The sequence below is a fragment of the Cupressus sempervirens genome, chromosome 11 (genome assembly GCF_028749045.1).
Source record: "Cupressus sempervirens isolate cs-2001-9-10 chromosome 11, ASM2874904v1, whole genome shotgun sequence".
NCBI classification, from domain to species: domain Eukaryota; kingdom Viridiplantae; phylum Streptophyta; class Pinopsida; order Cupressales; family Cupressaceae; genus Cupressus; species Cupressus sempervirens.
This window is the reverse complement of record NC_143128.1, coordinates 659,428,329-659,455,047: the sequence shown is the minus strand read 5'-3', so window position 1 is coordinate 659,455,047 and position 26,719 is coordinate 659,428,329. Positions and strand designations below refer to the sequence as shown.

At 34.9% G+C, this 26,719-nt stretch overlaps 1 protein-coding gene across 3 annotated transcripts in view; it reads right to left on the bottom strand.

Moving 5' to 3' along the window:
* RAD5 (DNA/RNA helicase protein) overlaps positions 1-25,086 on the bottom strand; it is an 81,572-nt gene extending 56,486 nt beyond the window's left edge. Inside the window, exons 1-11 of one of the 3 annotated variants that reach the window (XR_016359262.1) lie at positions 24,660-25,086; positions 23,835-24,456; positions 22,601-22,734; positions 22,160-22,295; positions 21,855-21,911; positions 21,607-21,759; positions 21,359-21,510; positions 21,188-21,272; positions 20,799-21,089; positions 20,431-20,577; positions 20,177-20,332 (exon numbers count right to left, since the gene is read on the bottom strand). Coding sequence is in view for 2 of the 3 variants with exons in the window: in XM_089811865.1 (XP_089667991.1) it covers positions 20,177-20,332; positions 20,431-20,577; positions 20,799-21,089; positions 21,188-21,272; positions 21,359-21,510; positions 21,607-21,759; positions 21,855-21,911; positions 22,160-22,295; positions 22,601-22,734; positions 23,835-24,443 (1,920 nt within the window). In the remaining variant the exon portion in view is untranslated. Of the gene's footprint in view, positions 1-20,176; positions 20,333-20,430; positions 20,578-20,798; positions 21,090-21,187; positions 21,273-21,358; positions 21,511-21,606; positions 21,760-21,854; positions 21,912-22,159; positions 22,296-22,600; positions 22,735-23,834; positions 24,457-24,624 lie in introns of all 3 variants that reach the window. The other 2 variants (XM_089811865.1, XM_089811866.1) reach the window with 2 other exon arrangements.
* Between the last annotated feature and the right edge of the window lie 1,633 nt (positions 25,087-26,719).

Below are 26,719 nucleotides of genomic sequence, written 5' to 3'. Positions count from 1 at the left end.
TTCTGCTGAGTTTATATTCTAAATTGTTGTCTTGGATGGTTGATGTTGAACAATTAATGTTTAAATGGTTGATATTTAATTTTTTAAATGATGGATTGAAAGATTGATGTTTGAAATGATTATATATATCTTCTTCATGAAAGAGTCACACCCTTTCTCACGCTGTCACCACTCTTGATAACATAATTTAGTTTACTTGCAGAATCATGTAATATTATATTCCCAAATTAATCATTCCTTGTTTCCTTTATGAATTGATTGTTTATTGAATGATGCTCTCAATGAAATGATCTACCCTTTATATAAATTTCTTGGAGAAGTCACCATCCTTCACACAAAACTAGTTGCCACCCTTCACAAGAATAGAGCTGTCTTCTTTCATTACTACCATTGAGAATAATAATTTATTATCGATTGACTGATTGCTAACTTTGTTCACAACTGATGATCTACTCAATAATGATTATGTATGGATGTCATCCTCAAAGAAAATGATCGCCCTTTTACATCTCTTGTTTGAGGGAGTACCAACTCTTTGTTTCAAGCCTTTTGACTATTCATTAAACCTAATTGAATTTCAAACATATTCTATTTTATTGCTATTTTTTATAATTTAATGTCAGTGTTTACTCAACTAAGGTGATGTTACTTACTACCTAAAGAAGACGAGAATATAACTTGCTGAACATAAGATATTGCTACATAACATAAAATGGGAAGTATAAATCCAATAAGATAGAGCATTTATACCACTTAATTTGATATGCAATGCATGCACGGTGAATCACAACCCTAACACAACAAAATGAGTACATATATAGGAGTCCTCGGTTAAAACTACTGACCATTGGGAACAGCCAACTAGCCAGCTACTCATTGTGGACTAACAACCCAATTACAACATAATTAAATTGGCACATTCAACAGACTACATCAGCCCTTGTAGCTTTTTTCTCTGAGAATGGGAAATTTGAAGTAACAGCCCTTAGCATTTTTCTTTGAGAGAGAAATTTGAGGCATCAGCCCTTGTTGCATTTTTCTCTGAAATGGAGAAATTTAAGGTGTCAGCCCTTGTAATGCATTCTTCTCTGTGAGAGAGAAGCTTGAAGTGAAAGCCCTGTTCCACCCTTTGGCAGTAGCTATGGTGGATCCGCCCTCTAGGAGTAACTATGGTGAATGTAATGATGAGATGATGACATCACGTCGAGTGATTCCATGATGGGTACTTGTGCTAATTTATATTTCCTTTCATGGGAGTAGCCATGAGGACCCACCCTCTGGGAGTAGCCATGGTGTCATGTGAGGGACTCCATGACTAAACACTAGTGTTGAGGCACCAGACATCACTTCGAGGGATTCCATTATGGGTACTTATGCTAATTTATATTTCCATTCATGGGAGTAGCCATGATGGACCCACCCTCTGGGAGTAGCCATGGTGGTCGTGTGAGGGACTCCATGACTAAACACTGGTGTTGAGTCACCCTCTGGGAGTAGCTATGGTGACCATCATCATAAGGTGATGACATCACATTAGTGACTCTATGATGAACAGTTGTGTTTGCCAAAATTTCTATTCATGGGAACAACCATGATGGAGCCATTGAGTGATTCCATGATGGGTACTTGGGCTAATTTATATTTCCTAGTAGCCATGATGGACCCACCCTTTGGGAGTAGCCATGGTGGTCATGTGAGGGACTCCACGACTAAACACTGGTGTTGAGTCACCAAACATCACGTCAAGTGATTCCACGATGGGTACTTGTGCTAATTTATATTTCCATTCATGGGAGTAGCCATGATGGACCCACCCTCTAGGAGTAGCCATGGTGATCATGTGAGGGACTCCATGACTAAACATTGGTGTTAAGTCACCCTCTTGGAGTAGCTATAGTAACTGTCATCATAAGGTGCCGACATCACATTCGTGACTCTATGATGAACACTTGTGTTTGCCAAAATTTGCATTCATGGGAACAGCCATGATGGAGCCACCATTATAGAGCCATCTTGATGAATGGTGCTCCCCTAAATACTATAAACACATAAGGGAAAAAAGAAATAACAACAATTTGCGAGAATAGAATATGGGCTTCTTATTATCGCCGCAAATGCAGAATTACAGTATGCTAACCAGCATGGGCGTCTTCATTACAATAATCTACAAGACAAAGCTGTGAACTATCACCCAGCGTTGTCCTAGACAATGTTCAGGCATTTCTTAAATAGGCAATTTTATGCCACCCGGGAAGGTTCTAGATACTCAAACTCAATACCTAGGGTCGATAGACCCTAAAAATACATATAGAGTCAACCAAATACATTTTTGACATTTATTTTGGAAGTTTTGGTCAGCCGAACTTCGGAAGGCCATAACTCTCGAACCATTGCTCTGATTGGCTATTATAACCACTTTTCGAAAACCTTAGCTTCTAATCTACAAGCTCAAATTTGCACAGGCACCCATCCATGGAGTTTTCGAGCCTCCTTCGGGCACTTTTAGGCCTTCAACAATGAGCCTGAAGTTTTTATACCAAAATTGCAAACCAAAATCCACAATAAATCCATGAATACTCATGATATGGCACTGAGCCTCGACTGGTAGACTGAAATATCCAAGAATGAACATCCACCTCTAAAATTAGGCCATTTCGAGCTTGTAAGACTAGCAAGCCTCCATAGACAACAACTCTGCATTAAGACAACCTTTATTCAAACAACTAAAATGAAATATTTTTGGTCGATGCAAGATCGCTCTTACAGCCAAGATGCACCTACATCACATCCTTCAGGAGTAATCATGGTGGACGTTACTCTAAAACTCAAATATCTAAGTAGATCATCCCTAGCTAAGAGGGAGTGTTGAGGATTGTGTTAGGATGACGCACTAGAAGCTATCAAGAAGGATTCCTCCCTAGCTAAGAGGGAGTGTTAATAATATTGTAGCTATGGTCCCAATTCCTTCAGACCAACAGTAGAAAACACAAAGGTTGTGATAGTATCATTATTATCATATACTAATTATACTGATACTATATTTAATTTATTATTATTGTGAGTTAATATAATTATATTATTATGTGATATTATTATTATTATTATTATAATGTTAAAGTATTATATTATATCAATAATATAATAAGTGGAGTCACTTGGAAGAGTGGCATCTCTTAGTTAAAAGGGCACCACAAAAGGCATAGATACATTACGCATAATTTGCTTTATGGATAATAAGCATTGCTCAAGGAAGACAATCATGGGGTGTTTATGGCTGGGAGGACAAATCAGTACCCATGGTTAAATGAGCATAGAAAAAACAACATAAAGCACTAAAAATATCTATCTCTAAAAATAGAGCCTTACATGACCATTATATTAAATATATTATTTTAATAGTTATGAGAGCTAGACACTTAATGCAACAAAGTATAACCATTTAAAATGCACCTAAAAATAACTTGCACCATGCGTAAAACCAAAAGAAGATGTATGCTGATCGAAGAAATGAAACAACAGCTCAAGTGAGTAACTCAATTTTCTAAACAATATTTTGTCAAGGGTGCTTGTGTTAAAAAATCAAGCCATGATTCTATTGCCTATATATGATTATATAAAGGATAGACAAACTTTCTTACGAGCTGAAGTTACTTCCATGTTTCTTGTCTTGAGAGGGTGTTAGGTCAACATGATACCATGTCAACAATTGCCCCCGCTTGCTAGTACAAGGAAATTAATTTTGTAACCCAAGGCCATCATTAATATCTTAGATAGAAAGTTATGGAACAAACTCATTCTTGATGCTCTTATGCACGCACATCGATAAGCCCCTACTATCTATAGGCCTCTACACACCATTTAGCTTTGTTCTCTGCATCTTTTGGAATGATTCGCCGCTGCACCCGGGGGGCGGCTATAAGGAATGTTCGATCGAACGGCCATCACCCATAGAATTGTAGGGCTCGGGTTAAAATGGTAGGGCCAGCAGCTAGGTCATTAGCGGTGATCCACCCACCTGACTAACAACTGAAGCGGGAAGGGATCCTATTCCTCACTTGACTGCCCCATGGGAGCAGATAGTTGGGAATGGATGGTTACATCTTGAGCTATCAAACGCCACCCGTGCCCAATGGTACAATTCCCTACAGAAGATTCCACTTGGAAAGGAACCAAAAAAATTTATCATCCCAATTTAAAATTGCTCGAGGACAAAGCAATCTAGAGAAGCATGGACTATCAAATCCTCGTCATAAATAAATACATATTTATAAATCTAACCATTCTCCTCTTAAAGGAAAGCAGAGAAATAATAATCATAATCAGTTAGCATTTTCCTTATAGAGATATTCATCCTTAGCGGCAGAAATTATTGTAAAAAGCAGCCCCTTGTTTTCCTTGATTACTTCAATCAGGAAGGGCAGCAGATGCAAAGTAGAAAGATGACAGTTGTATAACATGTCTCTTTTTAAGACTAAGGATTGAGACCTTTCCTGCCTTGGAGGGTATAAAAGGAGGAAGCCTCATTAGAGGAAGAAATCAAATGTGAATTAAAAAAACAAGAAGGAAAATCAACATGTAAGGAATAAATAATATTGCTTCAGCATTCCTCATAATTAGTGATAAGTTTGAATATAATATTGGATTAGAATTAATTAAGATATACAGATGTAATTCAAAGAAATCAAGTAATTTTTATTTGTGAGCAATTTTATAACATTTCTTCTATGATTATTTATTAGTGGATGCATTTACCCAATTCCTATAGGAAAGCAGTTTTAATTTTATTAGAAATAGCTTGCAAATAGGAAGGATGGTCAACCCTCTAATTTCATGATATACCAAGCACGCAATCCCAAGATTGATGAACAAGAAATCCTGCCATGCTTTGCTGAGGACCAGAAATCCAATCATGCCTCTAGGCTTTAGGATCTTATCAAGCAAACCGCCCCAAAATGGATGGACCAAAAATTCTGCCATATTTGTGAGTTGGGAGGCAAATAAGTGTTCATAGGCTTGATTGAGAAGCATAGCAGCCTCCAAGGTCGACTAAGAGATGGAATGAACCTGCTAACCTACCGTGTTTGTGGGCCACGAGGCAAACAAGTTAATCTACATGTGAGGGTTTTCTCACGTACACCACCACGAGATGGATTGATGGGAATTCACCTGTGCTCTGCAATACAAAGAAAACCATCCTTGAGATTACAATTTGCAAACATTTTCAATAAATTTGTAGATATGGTTACCATATGAATATACCTTGGAAATTTTATTTATGCTATTGAGGTACATCAAAATAAATATGATTGATGTTCATATGGATTTACACATTATCATGAAATCTTGATATTTAATGTTAATACTTTGTAAATTTAGTTGTTATCACATATTCCTACTTCTATTGTTTGCAAGATTTATTACCAGGATTATCCAATTTTAAGCATTGCAATTGTTTTTTTTATAGATAATGGGTAGAAGTCGAGATCAATTATTATTATTTGGTGAGATTAATTATTGTTATTTGTTAAGTTTGAGTAGACTTGAACCCAATTATTTGTTAAGTTCGAGTAGACTCGAAACCAAGACCTCCCAGATGAGAGACTCGCAACTTATCATTGTGTTGTAGGATGTTACCTATTGCAATTGATTATATTATTATTAAGTTAGTTTGGAATTGTTAATTTAGGGCAAAATCAAGAAGATCTTAAGAACGGACATTACAGACATGTATAATGATCCTTTTGTTAAGATTAAGGGGAGATTGTCAAGTAGTTGGAACTTGGGTTGGATGCTTATGTGTTGCACTCATGACAAGTTTGTCATTGATGGAAACATATGATGAAAAAACATGAATGCCAACATCCTAACGATCTCCCAAAAATTAATCAACCAAATCTAACTTTCTAAATACTTCCTTATTGACATCAATTCTCAATTCTCTTATGTTCTCTGGGGATGCATACCTGGCCTAAAAACAGGAGTTTCGGAAACAGGGATGTCCAAGGGACAAGGGGATGAGTATGGGACATCCCCCAGCCGTCCCCAAAAAAGGCAAATTACTAGGGGACATCCCCGAAACTCAAGGACGGCTAGAACAAAGGGGGACGGCTGGTCGTCCCCGTCCCTGAAATGGAAAGGGGATGCCTAGATGTCCCCCAATCATACCGAGTACAGCTAGCTGTCCCCAAATTTATTTATTTTTAATTTTTAAAAAAATAATTAATTTCTTTTATGCAAATAATTTAAAAGCAAATATTAAAGAATAATTTTAAAGCTCCTTACTAGGTTGCCGAGGTGGACCCCACACCTCCAAACGTGAGGCAAAATAGGAGCAGCAGTCTGCTTCATTTTCTATGTTATGTTTTTTATGTTGAACGCGAACATGATTATGATACATTGATACTTATTACTTTATGTTAGTCGTCTAGCCTTTGAGCATATAGCTTTAGGCATATTTAGATTTAGATTTTCAAATTTATCATGTTTATCATTATGATATTGTTCACTGATATTGATATGCATTTTGACAATTGAGTATTAAAATCAGTTATTATTTCCTAGATGGCATTCAAATGTTGTATGTTATGGTTCTATAATGTTTAAATGACATGCTTTGTGCTTAGTTTCATATGAATGACATGTATATTTTAAAATTTCCCTATATTATATATATATAGCCATCCCTGTTTGTCGTCCCCCCCCAACCCCCTCGTCCCCAAAATAGCCAAAAAAAATTGTCGTCCCGGAAACCCGTCCCGCTGTCCCCGTACCGAAAACTCGGGGTAACATAGTAATTCTCTTTCTTTTGAATACTCTCCCCCATACATATACTATACATATATGAGTTTTTCATGTGCTATTCTCCCTCATTGACATCAATGACAAAGGTGTCAATATGTCAATCTAAGAATTTGAAGTACTCTCATTATCAGTTACTATAGCAATATACACTATGAACAGAGTTCAGATCAAACAAGCTACTAATAAGACACCCTACGAACTTTGGTTTGGGCATACACCTACAGTGAAATACTTTAGAATCTTTGGAAGCAAATGCTACATATAGAGAGAAGTTGACATAGGAAAGTTTGATTCTAGAAGCGATCAAGGTATATTTCTTAGTTATTCATTGAAGAGAAAAGCATACGGATGTTATAATTAGAGATAGAGAATGATAGTTGAGAGTGCAAATGTAAGAGTTTATGAAAAATTTAGGATACAAGAGAGAATACTTGATTATGATTATGATAATGAAGCAAGCACAAGTCAAAGGCCTAATAATCAAAATGTCAAACAAGAATTGTTCTATGAGATAGGTAATGATTTGAAGGTACATACTGAGGAAACTAGAGAACTTGGACAAGAGCCTAGAGAAGAGCAAAGGACACCAAAATATGTTGCAAGAAATCATCCTATGGAATAGATCACTGGAAGCACAACTAGAGGAGTAATGATAAGGAACAAGGTAAATGAAGAAATATGTTTGATCTCACAACTTGAACCTAAGACAACAGATGAGGCATGCAAAGATAAATATTGAATGAAAAATATGAGAGAACTTGATCAAATAAAAAAGAATAAGACTTGGGAATTCGTACCTAGACCTAAAGATAAGAATGTTATTGGCACAAAAATGCTAGTAACAAACAAAGCAAAATTAGTTTGCAAAGGATAGTGACAACAAGAAGGAATTGACTTTGAAGAGACTTTTGCCCCTGTTGTAAGACTTGAAGCGGTAAGAATGTTCTTAGCATATGCATCTAACGAAAACTTTAAGTTATATAAAATGGATGTCAAGTTAGCATTCTTGAATGGCCAACTTGAGGAAGAAGTCTACATTGAGCAACTAGATGGTTTTGCACTTACAGAAGAAAAAGACATGGTTTACAGAGTGAAGAAGGCATTATATGGGCTGAAATCGGCTCCTAGAGCATGGTATGCAAAATTAAACAACCACTTCCTAAGCTTGGGATTCAAGAAAGGTAATGCAAAACAATAACATGTATTTGAGCAAGAATTTTGATGGTTTATTGATAATTGTAGTATTTTTCGATAATATTGTATTTGGAGGCAATTATGAGGCTAGTGACAAATTTTTGGAGGAAATGAATAATGAATTTGAAATGTCTATGATTTGGATTAGAGAACTATAAGCCAGTTGGTACACCTATGGCTACAAGATGCAAATTGTCAAGTAAGGATGAGCCTCCTAGTGCAATGCAAACAAGGTACAATTCAATGATATGAGAATTGCAATATCTAACTCACACAAGGTCAGATACAGCAAATGCAATTAGAATTGTTGCAAGATTTCAGCCAGACCCTAAAGAAACACACCTAGCCAACAGTAAAAAGAATATTCAAATATTTGAAAAGTATATCATATTTTGAGTTATGGTATGATAAATCGTATGATTTCACTCTTTGTGCATACAGTAATGCAGATTGGACAGGTAATGTCAACCATATGAAGAGTACTAGTGATGGTGCATTCTCTCGAGGAAGAAGATTGGTTTCTTGGCTAAGCAAGAAACAAGAGTGTATTTCACAATCTATAATAGAAGCAGAGTATATGGCACGAGCAAACAATTGTAATCAGATCATTTGGATGAAACAGATTTTAAAGGATATAGGCATTGAGTTTCCAAAACCTATTACTATTCATTGTGCCAACACAAGCACAATAAGCATGTCAAAGAATCCAATTTTACATTCAAAGACAAAACACATTGCTATAAAGTATCATTTTCTAAGAGACAAGGTTGCAGAAAAGGAAATCAAGATGTTAGTACAAAGGAACAAATAGCAGATATCTTTACTAAATGTTACATCCCGAATTTTGACCTAATTTAAATTATTATAGCCGTTGAGTTGAATGGATTTTTCTTTCCTATTCATGTGAAAAGGGTGGTTAAATATTACTATTGTATCCTATGGAATTGGTTGTCATCAATTAGTTTGTATAACTGTTTAATATCCCTTATTTGTCATATGATGATGATAGTAGTTAGCAGTTGCTTGGTTTCGAAATTATGGTTATTAACTAATTTCCTTACTAATATCTATATTAATTGTTATTATGGATTTATCATGGAACTTGTTATTATTGTGGAAAATGTTGCAAGAGTGATTTCAGGAGCAGATAAAGGGGAGAAGTATTGCTTAACGGGATCTACAGAATGGGGTACTACCTTAGTCCATTTATCTGATAAATAGGTATGACCTCTAACTATCTTGATAAGGACCTAGTGACTTGTATAACAAGATACAATCATTGAACACGCATGAGCTATTGAATAAACATCAAATCATTAGACATTTTAACTTAACTAAAGTAAATACCTTTAATGGCTTATGGTTGACACTCTCATCACTTCAATATAATACATATTTATGTACGTGCACATAGATATAAAAAAGAGGTGACACCATAGTATTAATTTATACAAAATTTGTTAGGATTAACCTTACACAGAAATAACAATTACATGTAAATATAAACAATATTAGAAAATAATAGATCGCATAGAAAAGAACACAAGACACCAAGATTTAACGTAATTCACCCAATCCCTAGGCTACATCCACCAAACAACAAGTCCAATATTATTACGATCCACTGATTACAACCTAATTACAATCTGTAATCCTTTATAGTGCAATACCACCGCAAGAAACAATTATCACATCACACTCAATGAAAATCCTTAACCCTAAGCTCTTTTATACAAGTATTTTTACCGCTTTAGGGTTATAATTAATTATTACATGTCGGCCCAAAATCTAGATAAAATAGGGCCCAAAAATTTTTACCGCAAAGAATTATGAAGTATCTACAGTACTTTGATAATAAGTCACCACAAACTAACAATCTCCCACTTGGGGACTGATCAAGCTCCACACTAGACAACAATCTCCCACTTGGAGACTAATCTTGTAGCAATACCACTACCACATAGGGCTCCCACTAAATCAAACCACCCTGGACTCTATTGTTCTTTTATTCTCTTTAGTCTAGAAAACCAACCAAAGTTGAAGAGGAGTTCATCTTCTCCCTTGTCACTGCCTTTGTAATCATATCTGTTGGATTGTCATCGGTATGTATCTTGTCCAGCTTTAACTATCCATCATCCAAAACTAACCGAATGAAATGGTACTGCAACTGTATGTGTTTTTCCTTTGAATGCAAAGCAGAATTCTTTGCAAAATGAATGGCACTCTGACTATCTGTAAACAAATAATTATCCTTCTGAGGGTGTCCCAATTCTTCCAAGAAGAACTGCAGCCATATCATCTCCTTGATTGCCTTTGTAGCAGCAACATACTCTACCTCTGTAGTGGATAAAGCATTCACCTTCTATAACCTAGAAACCCAGCTCACTGCTGCCCCACCAACAATAAATACATAATCTATATTACTCCGCCTGGTATCAATATCCTCTACCAAGTCTAAGTCAACATATCCTTGTAAGTCAGTAGTAGAGCCCCCAAAATGTAAACACTTACTGGATGTTCCTCTCAAATATCTGAGAATCCATTTTACTACATTCCAATGCTCAAACCCTGGATGACTCATATACCTGCTAATGACTCCCACTAAATGTGCAATATCTGGCCTTATACATACCATAGCATACATCAAGCTTCCTACAGCTGGAGCATAAGTTACCTTCGACATCTTATCCTCCTCTTCTTCTGTCTTTAGACACATCTCCTTAGTCAACTTCAAATGACCAAGTAATGGTGTGCTGACAACTTTAGCATTCTCCACAGAGAAACATTGCAACACCTTCGCAATATAATCAACCTAAGATAATGTCAATTTTTTGTTCTTCCTATCTCTACAAATCTTCATACCAAAGATTTGTTTTGCTGCCCCCAAATCCTTCATAGAAAATGAATGTGCTAATTGACGTTTCAGCTTCTTAATGTGATCCATGTTAGACCCTGCTACAAGCATATCATCAACATATAAATATAAAATAATGTAACTATCATCATCCAACCTCTTAAAATAAACACAATGATCTGAATGGCACCTACTATAGCCATGCTCATGCATAAAATTGTCAAATTTCAGATACCATTGTCGAGGTGTTTGCTTCAAGCTATATAAACTTCTCTTCAATCTGCACACTAAGTTCTCCTTACCTTTGACCTTAAATCCCTATGGTTGTGTTATATATATCTTTTCATCCAAATAACCATAAAGGAAGGTTGTTTTAACATCAAGTTGCTCTAAATGCAAATTTTTAGTAGCCACAATCATAGTTGGCACACTCGCAAAGTAATTGGCAAGTAGTAGGAAATCGCCAAGCTTTCTCAGTCGGCGAGTAAATAGCAGAAAAACTCGCCATTTTTAAAACTCGATTCCAGCAAAAAACTCGTTGATTAATCGCCAAAATATCGATGAGTTTTTACCAAAAACCCGCGAGTTTTTAAGAAAAACTCGACTGCGCATTTGGAAAAGCAATATAGGGCAAAAAATCTCACTTTTTTCAACACCAGTTTGTATTGTGCAATCAGAGGCTTGAGGAGGGGAGAGAAGAAGGGTTCCAACGTATTTTTAATTAAATTTCAACAGTTTTTTTCAGTTCCTGAGTTTTCCCAAGTTTTTTTTTAAAATCGTCGAGTTTTTCCTGAATAAACATTTGGGGGGCTTGGTGGGTTTTTGGCTTTGGCAAGTTTTCTAACTAATACTTAAAACAGTGCGAATTGAAGCCATTTTTACAACAAGAGAGAATATCTCATCAAAATCAATGCCCTTTTTCTATGCAAATCCTTTTACACCTAACCTGGCTTTAAATTCTTTCTTACCTCCATCCTCTTCTTTCAACTTGTAAACCCATTTATTCTGTAAAGCTCGTTTACCTGCAGGCAACTTGCATAAATCCCAAGTCTTATTTTCTAGCAAGGAGTCCATTTCATCTACCATTGCGAACTCCCACTGAATCTTAGTATCCACCTACACAGCTTCATCATAACATTTAGGTTCACCAGCATATGTTAGTAAAATAGAGTACAAAGAAGGAGAAAATCTTTCTGGAGGTCTACTTAGCCTTGTTGACCGTCTAACACTCACTGGGGTGTGTGGTATTTGTTGTTGCGACTGTTGCAAATCATGAAGAATTGTTGGAACATCATCTTTTTTAATACCATCCAGCACTACATAATCATCTTCTTTCTTCTCATGTTGCTACAGTAGATCTTTGTACAACACTTTCTAATTGAATATGACATCCTTGCTTCTTACAATTTTACGATTTTCAAAATCCCAAAGCCAATAACCAAATTCATCAATGTCTTAGCTTCCAGCTTGGTTCTATTTTCAGAATCTATATGAGCAAATGCTTCACAACTGAAGGTTCTGAGAAAAGAATAACTCGCCTTCTTACTAGTCCATGCTTACTCTAGAATACCACAACCCAAATGAGTAGAGGGACCTCTACTAATCATATATACAGCAATATTGACAGCCTCCGCCCACATGGATAAGGGCAAGCCTACATGCAACCCCATGCTCCTTACACGCTCCATTATAGTCCTATTCATGCGTTCAGCCACTCCATTTTCTTGTGGAGTCCTTGGAACAGTTTTATGTCTACGGATACCATTAGTGGAGCAATAATCTTCAAATTCATGACTGCAATACTCACCACCATTATTACATCTAAGACATTTTAGCTTTTTGTCAGTCTCGTTCTCAACCAAGCATTTCCATTTCTTAAAAGTCTGAAATACATCAAATTTCTGTCCAAGGAAATAAATTCATACTTTTCTAATTGCATAATCAATAAATGCAACATAATAATGAGAGCCACCGAGGGAAGATACCTAAGCTGGTCCCCAGACATATGTATGCACAAGCTTTAATCTCTCACTTTTCTTTTCCTTCCCACTCTTCACAAAATTCACTCTTTTGTTTTCCATACACACAAATTTCACAGAAATTCATGTTAACACATTTCAAACCTGATAAAACTTGCTTTGAATGAAGTGCTTTCATATCTTTCTCACTCATGTACCCAAGTCTATTGTGCCATAGCGTTGTATCGGAATCTACAGCAACTATTTGTTCTCCCTGCACAACTACAGTAACTGTTCCTGAACATTCATTTTTCTCTTAAACAATTAAAGTAGAAGGAACAGCATGACATGTACAAAGATATAACACATTTCAGACCTAGTAAAACTTGCTTTGAATGAAGTACTTTCATATCTTTCTCACTCATGTGCCCAAGCCTGTTGTGCCATAGCGTTGTATCAGAATCTACAGCAACTATTTGTTCTCCCTGCTCAACTATAACAATTGTTCTTGAACATTCATTTTTCTCTGAAACAATTAAAGTAGAAATAACAGTATGACATGTACAAAGATATAAGGTGCCTACTTTCACACAGTTGCTACTACAAGGAAACTTTTTGAAACCTTCCAATTTTTATCATTAAAAGTAACTACACAAACCTCATCACCAAGTTGCCTTGCTGAAATTAAATTCTTACTCAGCCTAAAAACATGTCTTACCTCATGTAGTAGCCAATGATTCCCATTTTACAACTTAATCTTAACTTTTCTCTTTCCAACAATCTGACAGGGTTCATTATCCCCCAAATAAACTAGCCCAAAATCCCCTTTAACATAATCAATAAATAACCTCTATGAGTTGTAGCATGAAATGAAGTACCAAAATCTAAAACCCATGAATCGTCAACACGTTCTAAAGAAAGAAGCAAAACATCCTCTTTGAATTTGTTACATACCACATTTGCCTCCTTGTTCCCTTTTGGTTTATCTTCTTCATTGTTTTTTCGAATCCAACAATATTTCTTCTTATGCCCTAATTTTTCACAATTCCAGCAATCTCTTGGTCCTCTAGATTGAAACCTCTTTCCCTTTGACTTTCCTCTTGATTTCCCATTGTTTCCAGAATTGTTTCCTCTCAATCGTTTTACCTCTGCTTTGTGCGTTCAAAGCACTTCCTGATGTAGATAAACTTAAGGTTTTTCTTTGAGTTTCCTCACTCAGAATAACACCAATCACATCATCAAATTTTAGGGTATTAGATCCAAAAATAGAATTACTCGAAGCCATTACCAAGTCATTCTAGCTTTAAGGCAAAGAACACAAAATCAAGAGAGCCCTAATTTCTTCATCAAAATTAATACCCACGGAAAATAATTGACTAGTAATAGTATTAAACTCATTTAAAAATGATCCACAACAGATCCACCTTCTGCCATCTTCATATTAAATAAACACTTCATGAGAAATGTTTTATTTGAAGCGGAGGGCTTTTCATACATGTCAGCCCAAAATCCCGAAACCAAAAGAATTATGAAGTATGTACAGTACTTCCCTGATCAATCACCACAAACTAACAAGATTATATCTATTGAAATATGTATATCTAAATGTGCGTACACCATAAGAAGATATAGAGATAAAATAATCTTCCAGGTGATACACGTATTTAGATATGCATAACTTAGTAGGTACAACCTTGGATAAATATTAAATATGATGCCATCATAATAATATATATATATATATATATATATATATATATATATATATATATATATATATATATATATATATATATCCATAAGAAGATATAGAGATAAAATAATCTTCCAGGTGATACACGTATTTAAATATGCATAACTTAGTAGGTACAACCTTGGATAAATATTAAATATGATGCCATCATAATAATATATATATATATATATATATATAACTTTATAAATTATCCTTTTGATTACGTAACCTTCAAATTCTCTTTCATGTTTATTCTTTCCTTATAAGAGGCAAGAATGTACACTTGGCATTTTTTATCGATGATTCAAGAAGATGATTCTTCTTATTTTCTTATTACTGCTCTTTGAATCACGGCTTCTTGGAAGCCTTCATTATTTCAAATGCCTCCTTTTATATATACAAGTCAGGAGAACCAAAAACCCATATTCTACATTTTTTACCTCTGCTCTCCTATGTTTCTCTTATTTTTATTTGTTGTGAATGATTAAGGACAAGTTGTATTCATTGTTACTCTAAGCTCTGCACTTTGGATTGCTCACGTTAAGAAGAATCGACTGCATGGAATCAAGCCAAGCCCCAAGTCTTCCTGACTAGGTTAGATTGGTCAACATTTCCAATCATAATTTGTTATATATATATATATTTGCATTCGAATTTATAGCAGTAAGAAATGTGTCCATGAATTCCATACATTAATATTGAATAAGCATTCGATGAGTCCATTATTCCCATGTTAAGTCGAGATCAAATGAATATGATATGGTCAGATGTCTCTGTTACTAATGGATTTCAGAATCAAACTATTTTCCTTGTAAGTCCATGAAGAGAAGTTCTTGGGTCATAAAAACTGTGTATGATGTAACGTCCCCTTTTTGGGACATTAGAAATATTGAAGTCTTATTTTATATAATGTTAAAATTGACAATTAGATGTAGACTCAAATTATTAAAAGGTCAATTTAATGTTATAAAGAGGGCAAAAGGTCAAGGAGGAATAAGACAAAATGCCATAGCGAAGTTGAAGAGTCACAAAGGAATCAAACGAAAGCCAGAGGACAGTCGAAGAGTCTTAGTTTGTGTATTAAAGGGGGAAAGAGGCTCATTGTTGGATATGCTTGATTTATGATTCAGTTCAGTTTTCTCTCTTGTGAGAATTTTCAGAAAGCTTCAACTTTCAACTAGTTTGAGGACGTAGCCCCTCGTACTAGCAGACAGTGAATACAAACTCATTGTCCCGGGAGACATCAATTCAAGTGTTTCATTTGCGCTTACAAGTTCTTATTCTAGTATTCCAATCTGACTGTTAATTTGTATTTAAGATTGGGTTTTTGTATTGGTTATTGTATTGTTGTTGTATAATATAATAATGTGTTTACGGAGTTGTATTAGAGTTTTTTGGTTTTATCATTGTGGGTCTGTAATGTATTTCTATATGCTTGAAATCCCGAATATTAATCTGAAAAGAACAAGTTCATATTTATTGGAAAATCAACTGGTTTTCTACTGCTGTTCGTAATTCATATGCCTTCAGTTTAAGTTCTAAATATTGGTTTGGAGGAAATAACTGGATAATACGACTATTGGGGATGTTCTTTGGTATTTATATTACCGACTTTTACTATGCAACTTCACATATGTGTGTTTTGAATGTTACCTAGGAAAGAAATCAGCAAATATCCGGTTAGGGATATTTCATATGACAATAGTGAAAATATATAATATTCTTTACATCAACTAAGGTTCAGCAAAAAAAGTTGGATTACTCTAGGATTTGAACACCTAGGACTCACCCAGTTGTATGGCCAAGGAAGAGGGTGAAGACGTGAGAGAAAGATTTGCAAGAACATGAAACAGAATCAGATGTGATACAATAAATATATTATTTTAAAAGAATCATTTAATAGCTCATGCATGTCCATTTATATTGTTTTTCTGTTGTCAAGTCGAGCGATGGTAATCAGGTATTAGAAACCCATCCAAAAACCTTGGCCAAGGTCGTTAAAGACATGCTTTCCTTCTAAAGATCACATGATGTCAATAGCACCAATTATTCAACCATGTCCGTCCATAACTATGCAGACATTGTAAACAGCGGTATTGCTCGGATGGCTGGACTAGTAGTACCCCAAGCCTAGCCTCGGGATAGGGAGGACCTTTCTTTTCAAAAGATTGTGTGGGGATGGATATGGTCCACTATTGGGAGGTTAACCCTAAGTCAATGCTTCTCCTCTTACCCGAAAGTCAAGGCTTGCACAACCAGTTAAAGAATCACCAATTACTTTTTGTATGTTCTTTCTCTATCCTTGCTATGCATCTATTTCCTCCTGTATCATAGTATAAATGGTAATAATTTACTTGTATACAAAGAATCATAGGAAATGGTTATTTCAGTTAGTAGATATTTCAATTAATCGTTATTTCAGTTAAAATCTCATGAAATGGATTTTAAGATGTTATGTTTCACAAGTTATTTGAAGAATTACTTTCATTTCTACTTGAAATTGGATATTAGTTCCATTCTTTTTAGTTAAAAGAATTCGTTTGTTACAATAAACCTTTGGCTAAGGATACTTTTGAATACCTTAGAGGTATGCTTTAGGAAATGTCCCCACCTGATTCAAAGTAATTGATGCAAGGATTGCATTAATCTAGTACAATCAAAGCTCTATTCATTTGGACTAATAGATAGGTCGACTTAGCCAAAAGTCATATATGTTCGCCTTAAATTGCCTATATAAAGAAGTGCAAAGCAATTCATTTCACCAAATTCAAGAGCAGGTCGAACTATCAAATAGAAGGCAGCGATCCTAATGACTATAAAGCAAAGAACCAAAACTCGAAATTGGATCGGAACCGGCAAAGCCTACTCAAATCATGAATCAGCTACGAATTGGCAAAGTGAAAAAACCCCTAAAATTTAAACATTTTAAGAATTTAAAACTTATTTCATGCACCCTTCATTGAACATAACTTAAACACACTATAACATCATCAAATAGAAGCCAACATACATAAAGAAGAAACATAAATAATAAATCCATCACATATGTAAAATGTAAATTGTAGCTGAAGTAGACAAAAATTGATAACATGATATATCATAAATCTGATCTAAAGAAAGGTTTTAAGTGTTGCATATGATTGAAAAAGGTTAAAGAGGATCTAATTAATCTTCTAAGAATGCTGGAGTTAATGGTATATTTGGTCAAGGAAGGTATTCTCAAAGTTATTTATAACTATATATCTATTGTGTTTTCAAAACACCAATATCTATTGATCAAACAATAAAAAAATTATGTAATCATAACTCATAATTGAGATGCAACCAAAAAAATGAAACCAGCAAAAGAATTGTTTTTTTATATTTTTTTTTTTTTTTGCCAAGTCATAAGACACATAACTTAGCAATTTAGGCAAAAATCACCCAAGATCACCTAAATCGGCAATTCAAGCAATGTATGCCTCAAAAATTGTAGAGGTGATTCAACGAGTTAAGAGAAATCAAGAGTGTCAAGTCTAATTGTTGAATCGCATGAATCACAGTAATTCTTGTTACTCTGGTTTTTCATCATATATTACCATCAATGCCAAAGGGGGAAATTGTTAGGATTTAGGGGGCAATGGTTGGCACTTGGATTGGATGCTTATGTGTTGCACTAATAACAAGTTTGTCATTGATGTCAACATATGTGTTTGAGTTCATGTCTGACAGAGTTTTTGTACGTCACAATGGCAGATTTGATTAGTGAGGTTTGGATATGACAAGTTAAGCTATGTGGGCTTAGATTCATATTTAGGGATATGTTCAGGTGCTACATCTGTGTTCACGCATATTAATATGAAGGTTGGATCACTTACAATGGATTTAGTGAAGACTAGTTGCAAGCCAATATGCAAGAAACAAGCTATCGATGAACTGGCAGTAAGTGGTAAGAGAGGTGGAACCAAGGTAAGCGAGCTTAGATGGTGGTTGAAGACATGCTCGCGACACTATGTTCATGTTAGCAAATTCTAGAGATTATTTTGTAGAGGTGGCTGAAGTCTAACGTGTGATACATTCACTGGTAGTCAACTCTTGTAATGGGATTTAGTTTGGAAGTTGTAAAGTGTAAAAGCATGTGAAACTTTATTGTGATATATTATTGAGGTCCTATGTAATCAATTGTACACTGGGGAAGCTCAAAAGGCCAACTCAATTATGTATTAGGACAAGGTATAAAGGAAAGGTTGTTTCCTTGATTGTATGTATCACATTGTATTGTATTGATGGATGTGGTCAGAGGATGTGAATTTGATAAGAGTAGAGATAAGGATAATGTTGAGATTGGTTTGAGAACTTCAAAGGAACTCTATTGGCCAAGGAGTTGTTGTATTGGTCCAGCTCACTACTTAGATATGTTATCCTAAAGATCTATTATATGTAACAATGCTGAAGCAATTTGGAGAGTGGGTTCAATTGTCTTTTTTGTGCTCCTAACAGGGCTAGAATCTTTTGATAGGGATTCAAAGTTTCCTAACAAGGACTATATGCACTAATTGTATTGTAATTGGCTCCTGATAGAGTCACATCCTTTCACAAGGAACTTTTATATTAGTACATCATTTTGTGGGTTCAATCCCCATCAGGTTTTCCCTCTGATCAAGGGTTTCCCTAGTTAACAAATCATTGTGTAATTGTGCATGTTGTATCTCTTGGTATTGCATATTGTTTTGGTTACTGAAGTTCGATTTGATTAGTTAAGTTTGATAAAGCATACAAATGATTCACCCCCACCCCCCCTCAATTGTATTGGTGGACTTTACTTTCTGACACATTTATTCAGCGTGTTTCACCTACCTAGACTTATATTAAAAAATATAAGTATTTCCTAAGTTGGCTAATTTACCATGATATGTACTAATTGCCATTTCATGATGGATAATTCAGGGATTCAAGCAACAATTGCTAGCTAAAGCATTATGACATTCTACAAAACATGTATAACAATTTGCAAAGGCTAAACAAATTGAGAAAAAATGCATGCAAATTGTAACATTAAGAGAGAATTGTGCAACTATGTCTAAACACTAATGCAGAAACAACAAATAACATCAAAAAAATTATAGCAAAGAAATTACGGTAGAAGAAATACTGAAGAAAGGACATGTCCTATGGGCAAGGGAACAAAAATGATTAAATAGGAAGAGAAAATGAAGAAAGATTACAAAAAAAGGGAAAGAGGTTACACAAACAAATGCTGATTTGACAAGTTGAAAGATAAAGAATATATGAGATGATTTATCATTTTCTATACATAACTGTGTTCTACAAGTTGCACGGTTGTGACTGTGTTTACTATCATCTAGTATTCAGCAATGAGAATAATAGTTTCATATGGTCTACCTTTTCAACAATTAATTATTGAATTTATAGACATCATCGTGCTCTATTATAGGCTTGTCTATGTATCTCTAGGGGATTATGTATCTAGCCAACAGAAGCTATAGTAAGCACAGTATTACAACAATCTCATAGACGCAACTAAGGCTCAATAAGTCAGGGATCCATGCTGATGCTGTATCTAAAATACAAATCTAAAATGTTTAAATCAATAAATCAATGTCTGTAACATTTGGAAAAAAACATACCATATACCTGAATTGGGGTTCCAGTGAGACACCAACGACAATCAGCAACAAGTGCATAAGCAGCCAGGGATGACTGGCTCTTAGGAGACTTTATACTATGTGCTTCATCAAGAACTACCCTATACCAGTGTATCGAGTGAAGGACACCTTCATCTTGAGAATTCTGCAAATTAAAAAGGAAAAGGCTATTCATGCTATGTATAGATTGTATCAAGCTTCAAGACAAATTAACCATTTAAAATGGAAATTTTATCAACCAACCTCTGGTTGGTATTCTGATGATAAGACCCCATAAGTTGTCAAGACTACATCATGTTGCAAAAGAGTTTTGATGTCCTTTGTTCTGCTTTGTCCATAATGAACATGCACAGACATGGCTCCAGGTTGTGCATGTGTTTCAATTTCCGTCTACAAATGAACATTAAATAGCATTCATGTCACAACCTTGGTACTAAAGAAGCATGAAAAACCTTGGTATTAAAAGAAGCATGAAAAATGAGATGCTTGAATCAAAATCAGGTTCACCAATTTTCACCAAGCATGCTTCTGCTTCTGTAAATAAAAGGAGCCAAAAGCTTAAATGCTGTGGTTCCGAAGTAAAACATATTCAGCTGAAAAGTCTGTTATACCTTCCACTGACCAAGCAATGTCATTGGGCATACTATAAGGTTTCCCCCTCCTTTATGCAGTCTGGTGCTTGGCTTCTTTAGCATACTTACGATTTGCCTTTTGCTAGGGCACAGAGGTGATTCAGGAGCTACAGCCATCCCAGAAGGATCAATCACTGTTCTTTCACAATAACTGTTCTCATTGAATGGATCAACAGATTCCATACCGCTCACTCCACCTTTACCAGAATTAGCAAGGAGAAGTGATATTGTCATGACAGTCTTTCCAAGCCCCATGGCATCTGCCAAAATCTTCAAGGCACAGCAAATTCACCCACCTTAACTAGCAATTGCATGCAAAAATGCAGAGAAATATAACTCTTTAATAGATCAAAGGAAACGTGAAATACCCCTCCTCGAGTCAATTGCAAGGCACTGGGAAACTCAACGGTGGCATCCCCCGAAAATGAATTAATAAATACTGCAGTTGCCATCCTGCAAAAATATATTGTTATCAACAACCTTTTTAATAGAATGTAGTAAAACAGCAAAGCCTTACTTCAAGTTTGAGTACTTCGTACTTGTCATCAAGATGGTATTCATCCCAACAGGGATGAAGAGTTCTTGCTGCCGCCTCTATTTCTGCTCCCTTCTCCAATTTAGACATCCAGTACAAAGCTTGCTTCTGATATCGGCGCAATTCACACTGCAGAGTACAGGGTGGCTCCATCTCCTGCAAGGAATTATTGTTTTGAGATCAATGTGTTGTCATTTGACATTTAATCAACGATGGACAAAATAAGCATCAAGATTTTATATGCTTAATCACCTCCAGATTGCAGCTATCTGATGTACCAACAAGCTTGTTCAAATCAGAATCAGACAGACACTCTTCAATATCAACGTCTTGTTTACTTCCATCAGAAGCTAATTTCCTCCTTTTGTCTGCAGGCAACAATGATGATGGTATTCCAGAAGTGCCCTGGTCACCAGCCAGAAGTTTAGAAACCTTTGCAGAAGAAAAAGGTTGTCAATGGATGGACAAACACAAAGTTAAAACATAATTCTCTTGAATACCTTAGCATCTAGAGATTGCTTTCGGGTTAGCTGAATATCTTCAGGAGTAAAATCTGCCTGAAAACCAAAGAATTGAGTACATAAATTATTTAAAGACTTGAGGAGTTCTGTTGCTCAATATCATCAAAGGATATAAAGCATCTAGGTTCTGAGCCATATCTTGGTATGCTTTTCAAAATTCACTTGTTATTTAAATTTCTACCTTCTACATGTAGTCATCCTTTCCAAACATCACAGAAAGTCCTCTGGAAAAGAATCATGCAATAGAACAACTTTCACATCCTATCAAATTTCAAGGAACTTACCTTTTTAACAGGTTCTTTGCCGAGCAATTTAAACAGAGCTGGAAGAGGATGAAAAGTAGCATCATCTGTTGAAAAGCGAACCAGCTTTGATGAACTTTGTGCACAATTTTGAAGCATAGCACTATTTATGTACAAGCTGTACACAGCACCAAAAAAGTTTATAACAAGATCCCATCACAAAAGTGTAATCGTATAGGTATGCTTAATACATGTCGATTCAGCATGATGAATATGTGCAAGCAAACACTAGTCCGTACATAAAACTTTAAAAGCAGAATAACGTAGAGTGCCTTCAGTACTGACTCGGACACCGTACAAGTAACTGCAATTTTCTACTGGTTACTCAAGCTTCACACTTCAAATAATGCCTTGCAGGAAAAGTTCCAACTAGTTATTCACTTTATAGCAATGTAATAAATTGTGAAGGAAGTCCGCACTAACCTGACGGAAAGGAGTATATTGTCCATAAGTCCAAGATTTTCAGGAGCCGCTTTGCACCGTCCCTCTATTTTGACCTTCTCCGAGTTGATCAAAGGTATAAGACAGCGGGCCCATTCTGTAGGAATACGGCCAACCTGCATTTCTCATCCCAAATTGAGTGAGCACAAGATCTGCTGAAAAATGTACTGCTTCTAGATGGTAAATAAACCCACTTGTTGTGCCTTCTCATACACCACGATTAATGACAGCCGCAGCCAACGATTAAGCCAGGCTGTCAGGTATTGGATGCACAGAAGGAAAAATAAGGTGATACCAATGTTTAGAGAAAATAAATCAAGCACGGGATGAAGATGTCGACAGTCAGCCATTGAAGTATCTGAGATTGTTCCAAACATCTTCAAAATACCAAAAAGGACATATTGGAATCATTTTTTGCTCCCCTATCTGTCCACTATCTACTTTGTAAACTTTGAGTCAATTATAACACTCTCATTATACACACAATCTTCTTACAAGATATATGATGGAGTTTTCCTAGTCAATGAGAATTTATCGTACTTCAGACATTAATGTCGATCTAGAAACCCAAGACCCTACACATGTAGAACGAGTGACAACGAACTAAAAGAAGGCCGAGCAAAGAACCTCCTGGATATCAGAAAGAACATATATGTGACGGAGACAAGATCCGGATCTGCATAGAAGACCACAAACAACGGTCTATCGCGTTAAAATTTAGACCACTTGAAACCTCTCCACTATGACAGGCAACATGATAAATAGTAAGATTGTATGACCTTGCTGTCAAGAGAACGGAATGGAATGCGGAAAGGCAGCAGTTGGACATATCATATGAGTTTCACAAGTAATCTTACTATCGATCACTACACTCCACTGGTGCTGTACAAGTCCATGTAGTGAAGCATAGACACGGACCCTTACTTATTTGGCTGCGCAAATAGTATTATTTGTGATTTATTGTGATTTACAATAAATTTTGGTAATATATCTTACGGTATACAACGGAAAAACCTGTAAGACAAACCTTAGACTCATTTGGCTACAACCTTACTTCGATTACTATTTATTATGATTCACAGAGAAGTGTTAAATCTTATCGTATTTATTATTTAACATAAATGCGCAAAATAAGACTTTCGTTTGGCTACACCACATTTCCATGGTTGCAAAAAAACATGCATATATCTTAGAAAAAAGAGCGTTGAAAACTCACCTCACCGGACTGCTTCGTGGAAAACCTCACAATTTCAGAAAAGGAAGCAGCAGGTCTTCCCCTTCCCCAAGTTTTAGAACCGCCCTTAGCAGCGGTACCATTATTACTATTATTCCTAGGAAAAGAAAATATTACAGCCTCCCCAAGTCCCAGCTTTCGGCCCTTGCATGTCGAATAAGCCGTGACATCCGCACAGCCTACTAACCACCACCCATCGGCAACTGAAGACTTATCAATGCAAACAACAGTAGAAACCCCATTGCTACATCTTTCCATGCGATCACTTGCCCGTTTCAAACTCAACGAACCGTGCGCATTTTGAGAAGAAGGGGGAACCTTGTTATCCAAGCACCTGATATCGGAGTGCGCCACACCTCCACTGAGATTGCTCTCTGCACTTGAAACCCTGGCTCCGTTTCCAGAAGTAGTGCGTTTAACATTAATTTTTTCTCTGTTCTGAAAACTGGGGGCGTCGAAAATTATGTTAATAGCAGCCGTAACGTCGTTTTTCGCAAGGTGAAGAGCTCGAATCATTTCCATGTCCGAAGTCTCCGCGCCCAAAACAGCCCGCATGGTTTCCAAAATCCCCTCATTGCCCTTGCTGCTCATATCGTGCCGAATCCTGCAAAAAAACACCAAAAAATGTACACAAAAACAGCAATTTCCATTATCCACGTATAAGGTCTATTTGGAAATCTAATCTTTGATAAACACGCTGATAATTTTGTAGAATTCAAATTAAGTGTCTCCATACTAGGGTTTCAAGCTTGTGATCAAGAAACCAACATACAATTCAATTAGTATTTTGAAATGCACGTTATCCACCTGTTATATAGGAGCAAGGGCGCTTTGCATTGGCAGCTTCTCTGCTAAAATGAAATAGAAATGGAAGTACTTGCAGGGGAAACGAAGCGAAGCTGAAGGTTACAGAGAACGCGCGAAAATCAAAATCCTGTAACTGTTCAAGGTCGTTTCTTAGACCGTGGATATGCGAGATATGACGGCAGCAATAATTATTGTTGTTTATTTTCTCAGAGAGATAATCGCGAGGCATTCTTCAAGTACCGTCGTTGAATTACTACAGAATGTATTAGCTTGAACATTCAGAAGGTCGGTCATTTTTATTTTTTTTTCCTTTTATGGAGAAGAATTTCTCCTACCTCGGCGTGGAACTATTTTTAAGCTTAGAATGTCTTTCCATGTAAATGGCACTTGGTTTGTTGAGGGAGTGCTCTCTAAAAAAGACACCATGCATGCCTTACATGTGGCCTCTCGCAAATGATAGAATGTCTACAATAATATATATGCTTGATAAATAAATTGGATAATATATTTATTTAATAATATTTTTTATTTGTAGATGAATAGAGAGAACCATTGATTTTCTTGGTAGATTCATTTATTTTTAATTGTGCAATTTTGTTTGAGAACAGAGAGATCTATTTTAAAATTATTTTTGTGTAAGTATATTTCAAAATTTACAAATATACAAAAATGGATTTGAGAGTAAAAGACTTATAATCATTTTACGAGGATGAGTTATTTTCCTCAAAATGTGCAGCTTTTTTTTTAAAATCTTAGATCTCTCATTATATTTTTGTTTCGTTGTTGTTTATTCATTTTTAAGAATTAGACTATTCTTTTATTTTGTTAATTTCTTTGTTATTATTTATATTTTGTTATGGTAAACATCATTAAAGATTGTATTTTTTCCTTTTATAAGTTGATTTCTATTTTTGTTTTTGTTTTCAAACCTTTATTAGAAATATAATAAAAAATTAAAAGCATAGCCTAAACTTTTAATTGCCAAGCTAAACTATAGTTGTATAACATGTTTTAAAAAAATGAATTTTATAAAGATAAGATGCATACTTTTTAATTTTAAAAATTAAATAAGTTATTTAATTTTATAATAATGAAAGTTTCTTTCTTTTTTTAAATTTTGAGATTTTCAATTTTAATTCTAGAAACAAGTTTCTAATTTTTGTTGAGAATGAAATTTTTAGAATTTGCATTTGCATGATAAAAATTTTCTATTGTAGATATTTAAATTTGAAATATTGTAATTATGTAAAAATATATTTATAAAATTTGTGATTCATGAAAAGTTTACTTTAATTTTTTTTATTTTTTTCAATCAAATTTTATTTTATCGTATTTTATTCTTCTTAATTTATGGTTCTTGGTAATAAATTATAGAGTGTGATATAAATGATAGATTAAAAAATATTATATAATTGAATTTTATTCTTAAATATAATTAAGATTAACTAAGATTTCTATTTTTCTCTAAATATCTACTTATCATTTGAATTCAAAAATATTTTTAAATTATATTAAAAATTATAATATGTATTTTATATCTATTTATATCATTAATTATTAGTTACTATTTTGTTTCATTATATCATTGAATTATTTGAACATATTTTTAAAATGATATGGTATCATAATGATAGATTTTGAGTAATATAATGTTTTTATAAAAATTTGATATTTTTTATATTACTAAGATTTTATTTTGTCTAGCTTATGAGATTTGAACATTATCTAATTTGTTCAAAAGAAAGACAATATTTATAATTTAAATTTAATTAAATAACATTTGTACTAGCTACTTTATGTTATGTTTAACTAGTGTAGTGATGCTAAGTGATTACATTGATGAAGATTGATACAAATTTGATGAGAGGTGAATTAATTCTTAGATTGGCATTGATGTCAATTGATTGACTCAATGTTTTCGGTATGCTACTAGATATTGTGAATAAATAATGAGTTATGGTATTTTTCTAAAGTTATTATTCTAAACCAAGACAATGTTATGTGTCATGATGTTACATTTGTGCTCCCAACTTTTGATATCAAGAATAAGATTGATTATA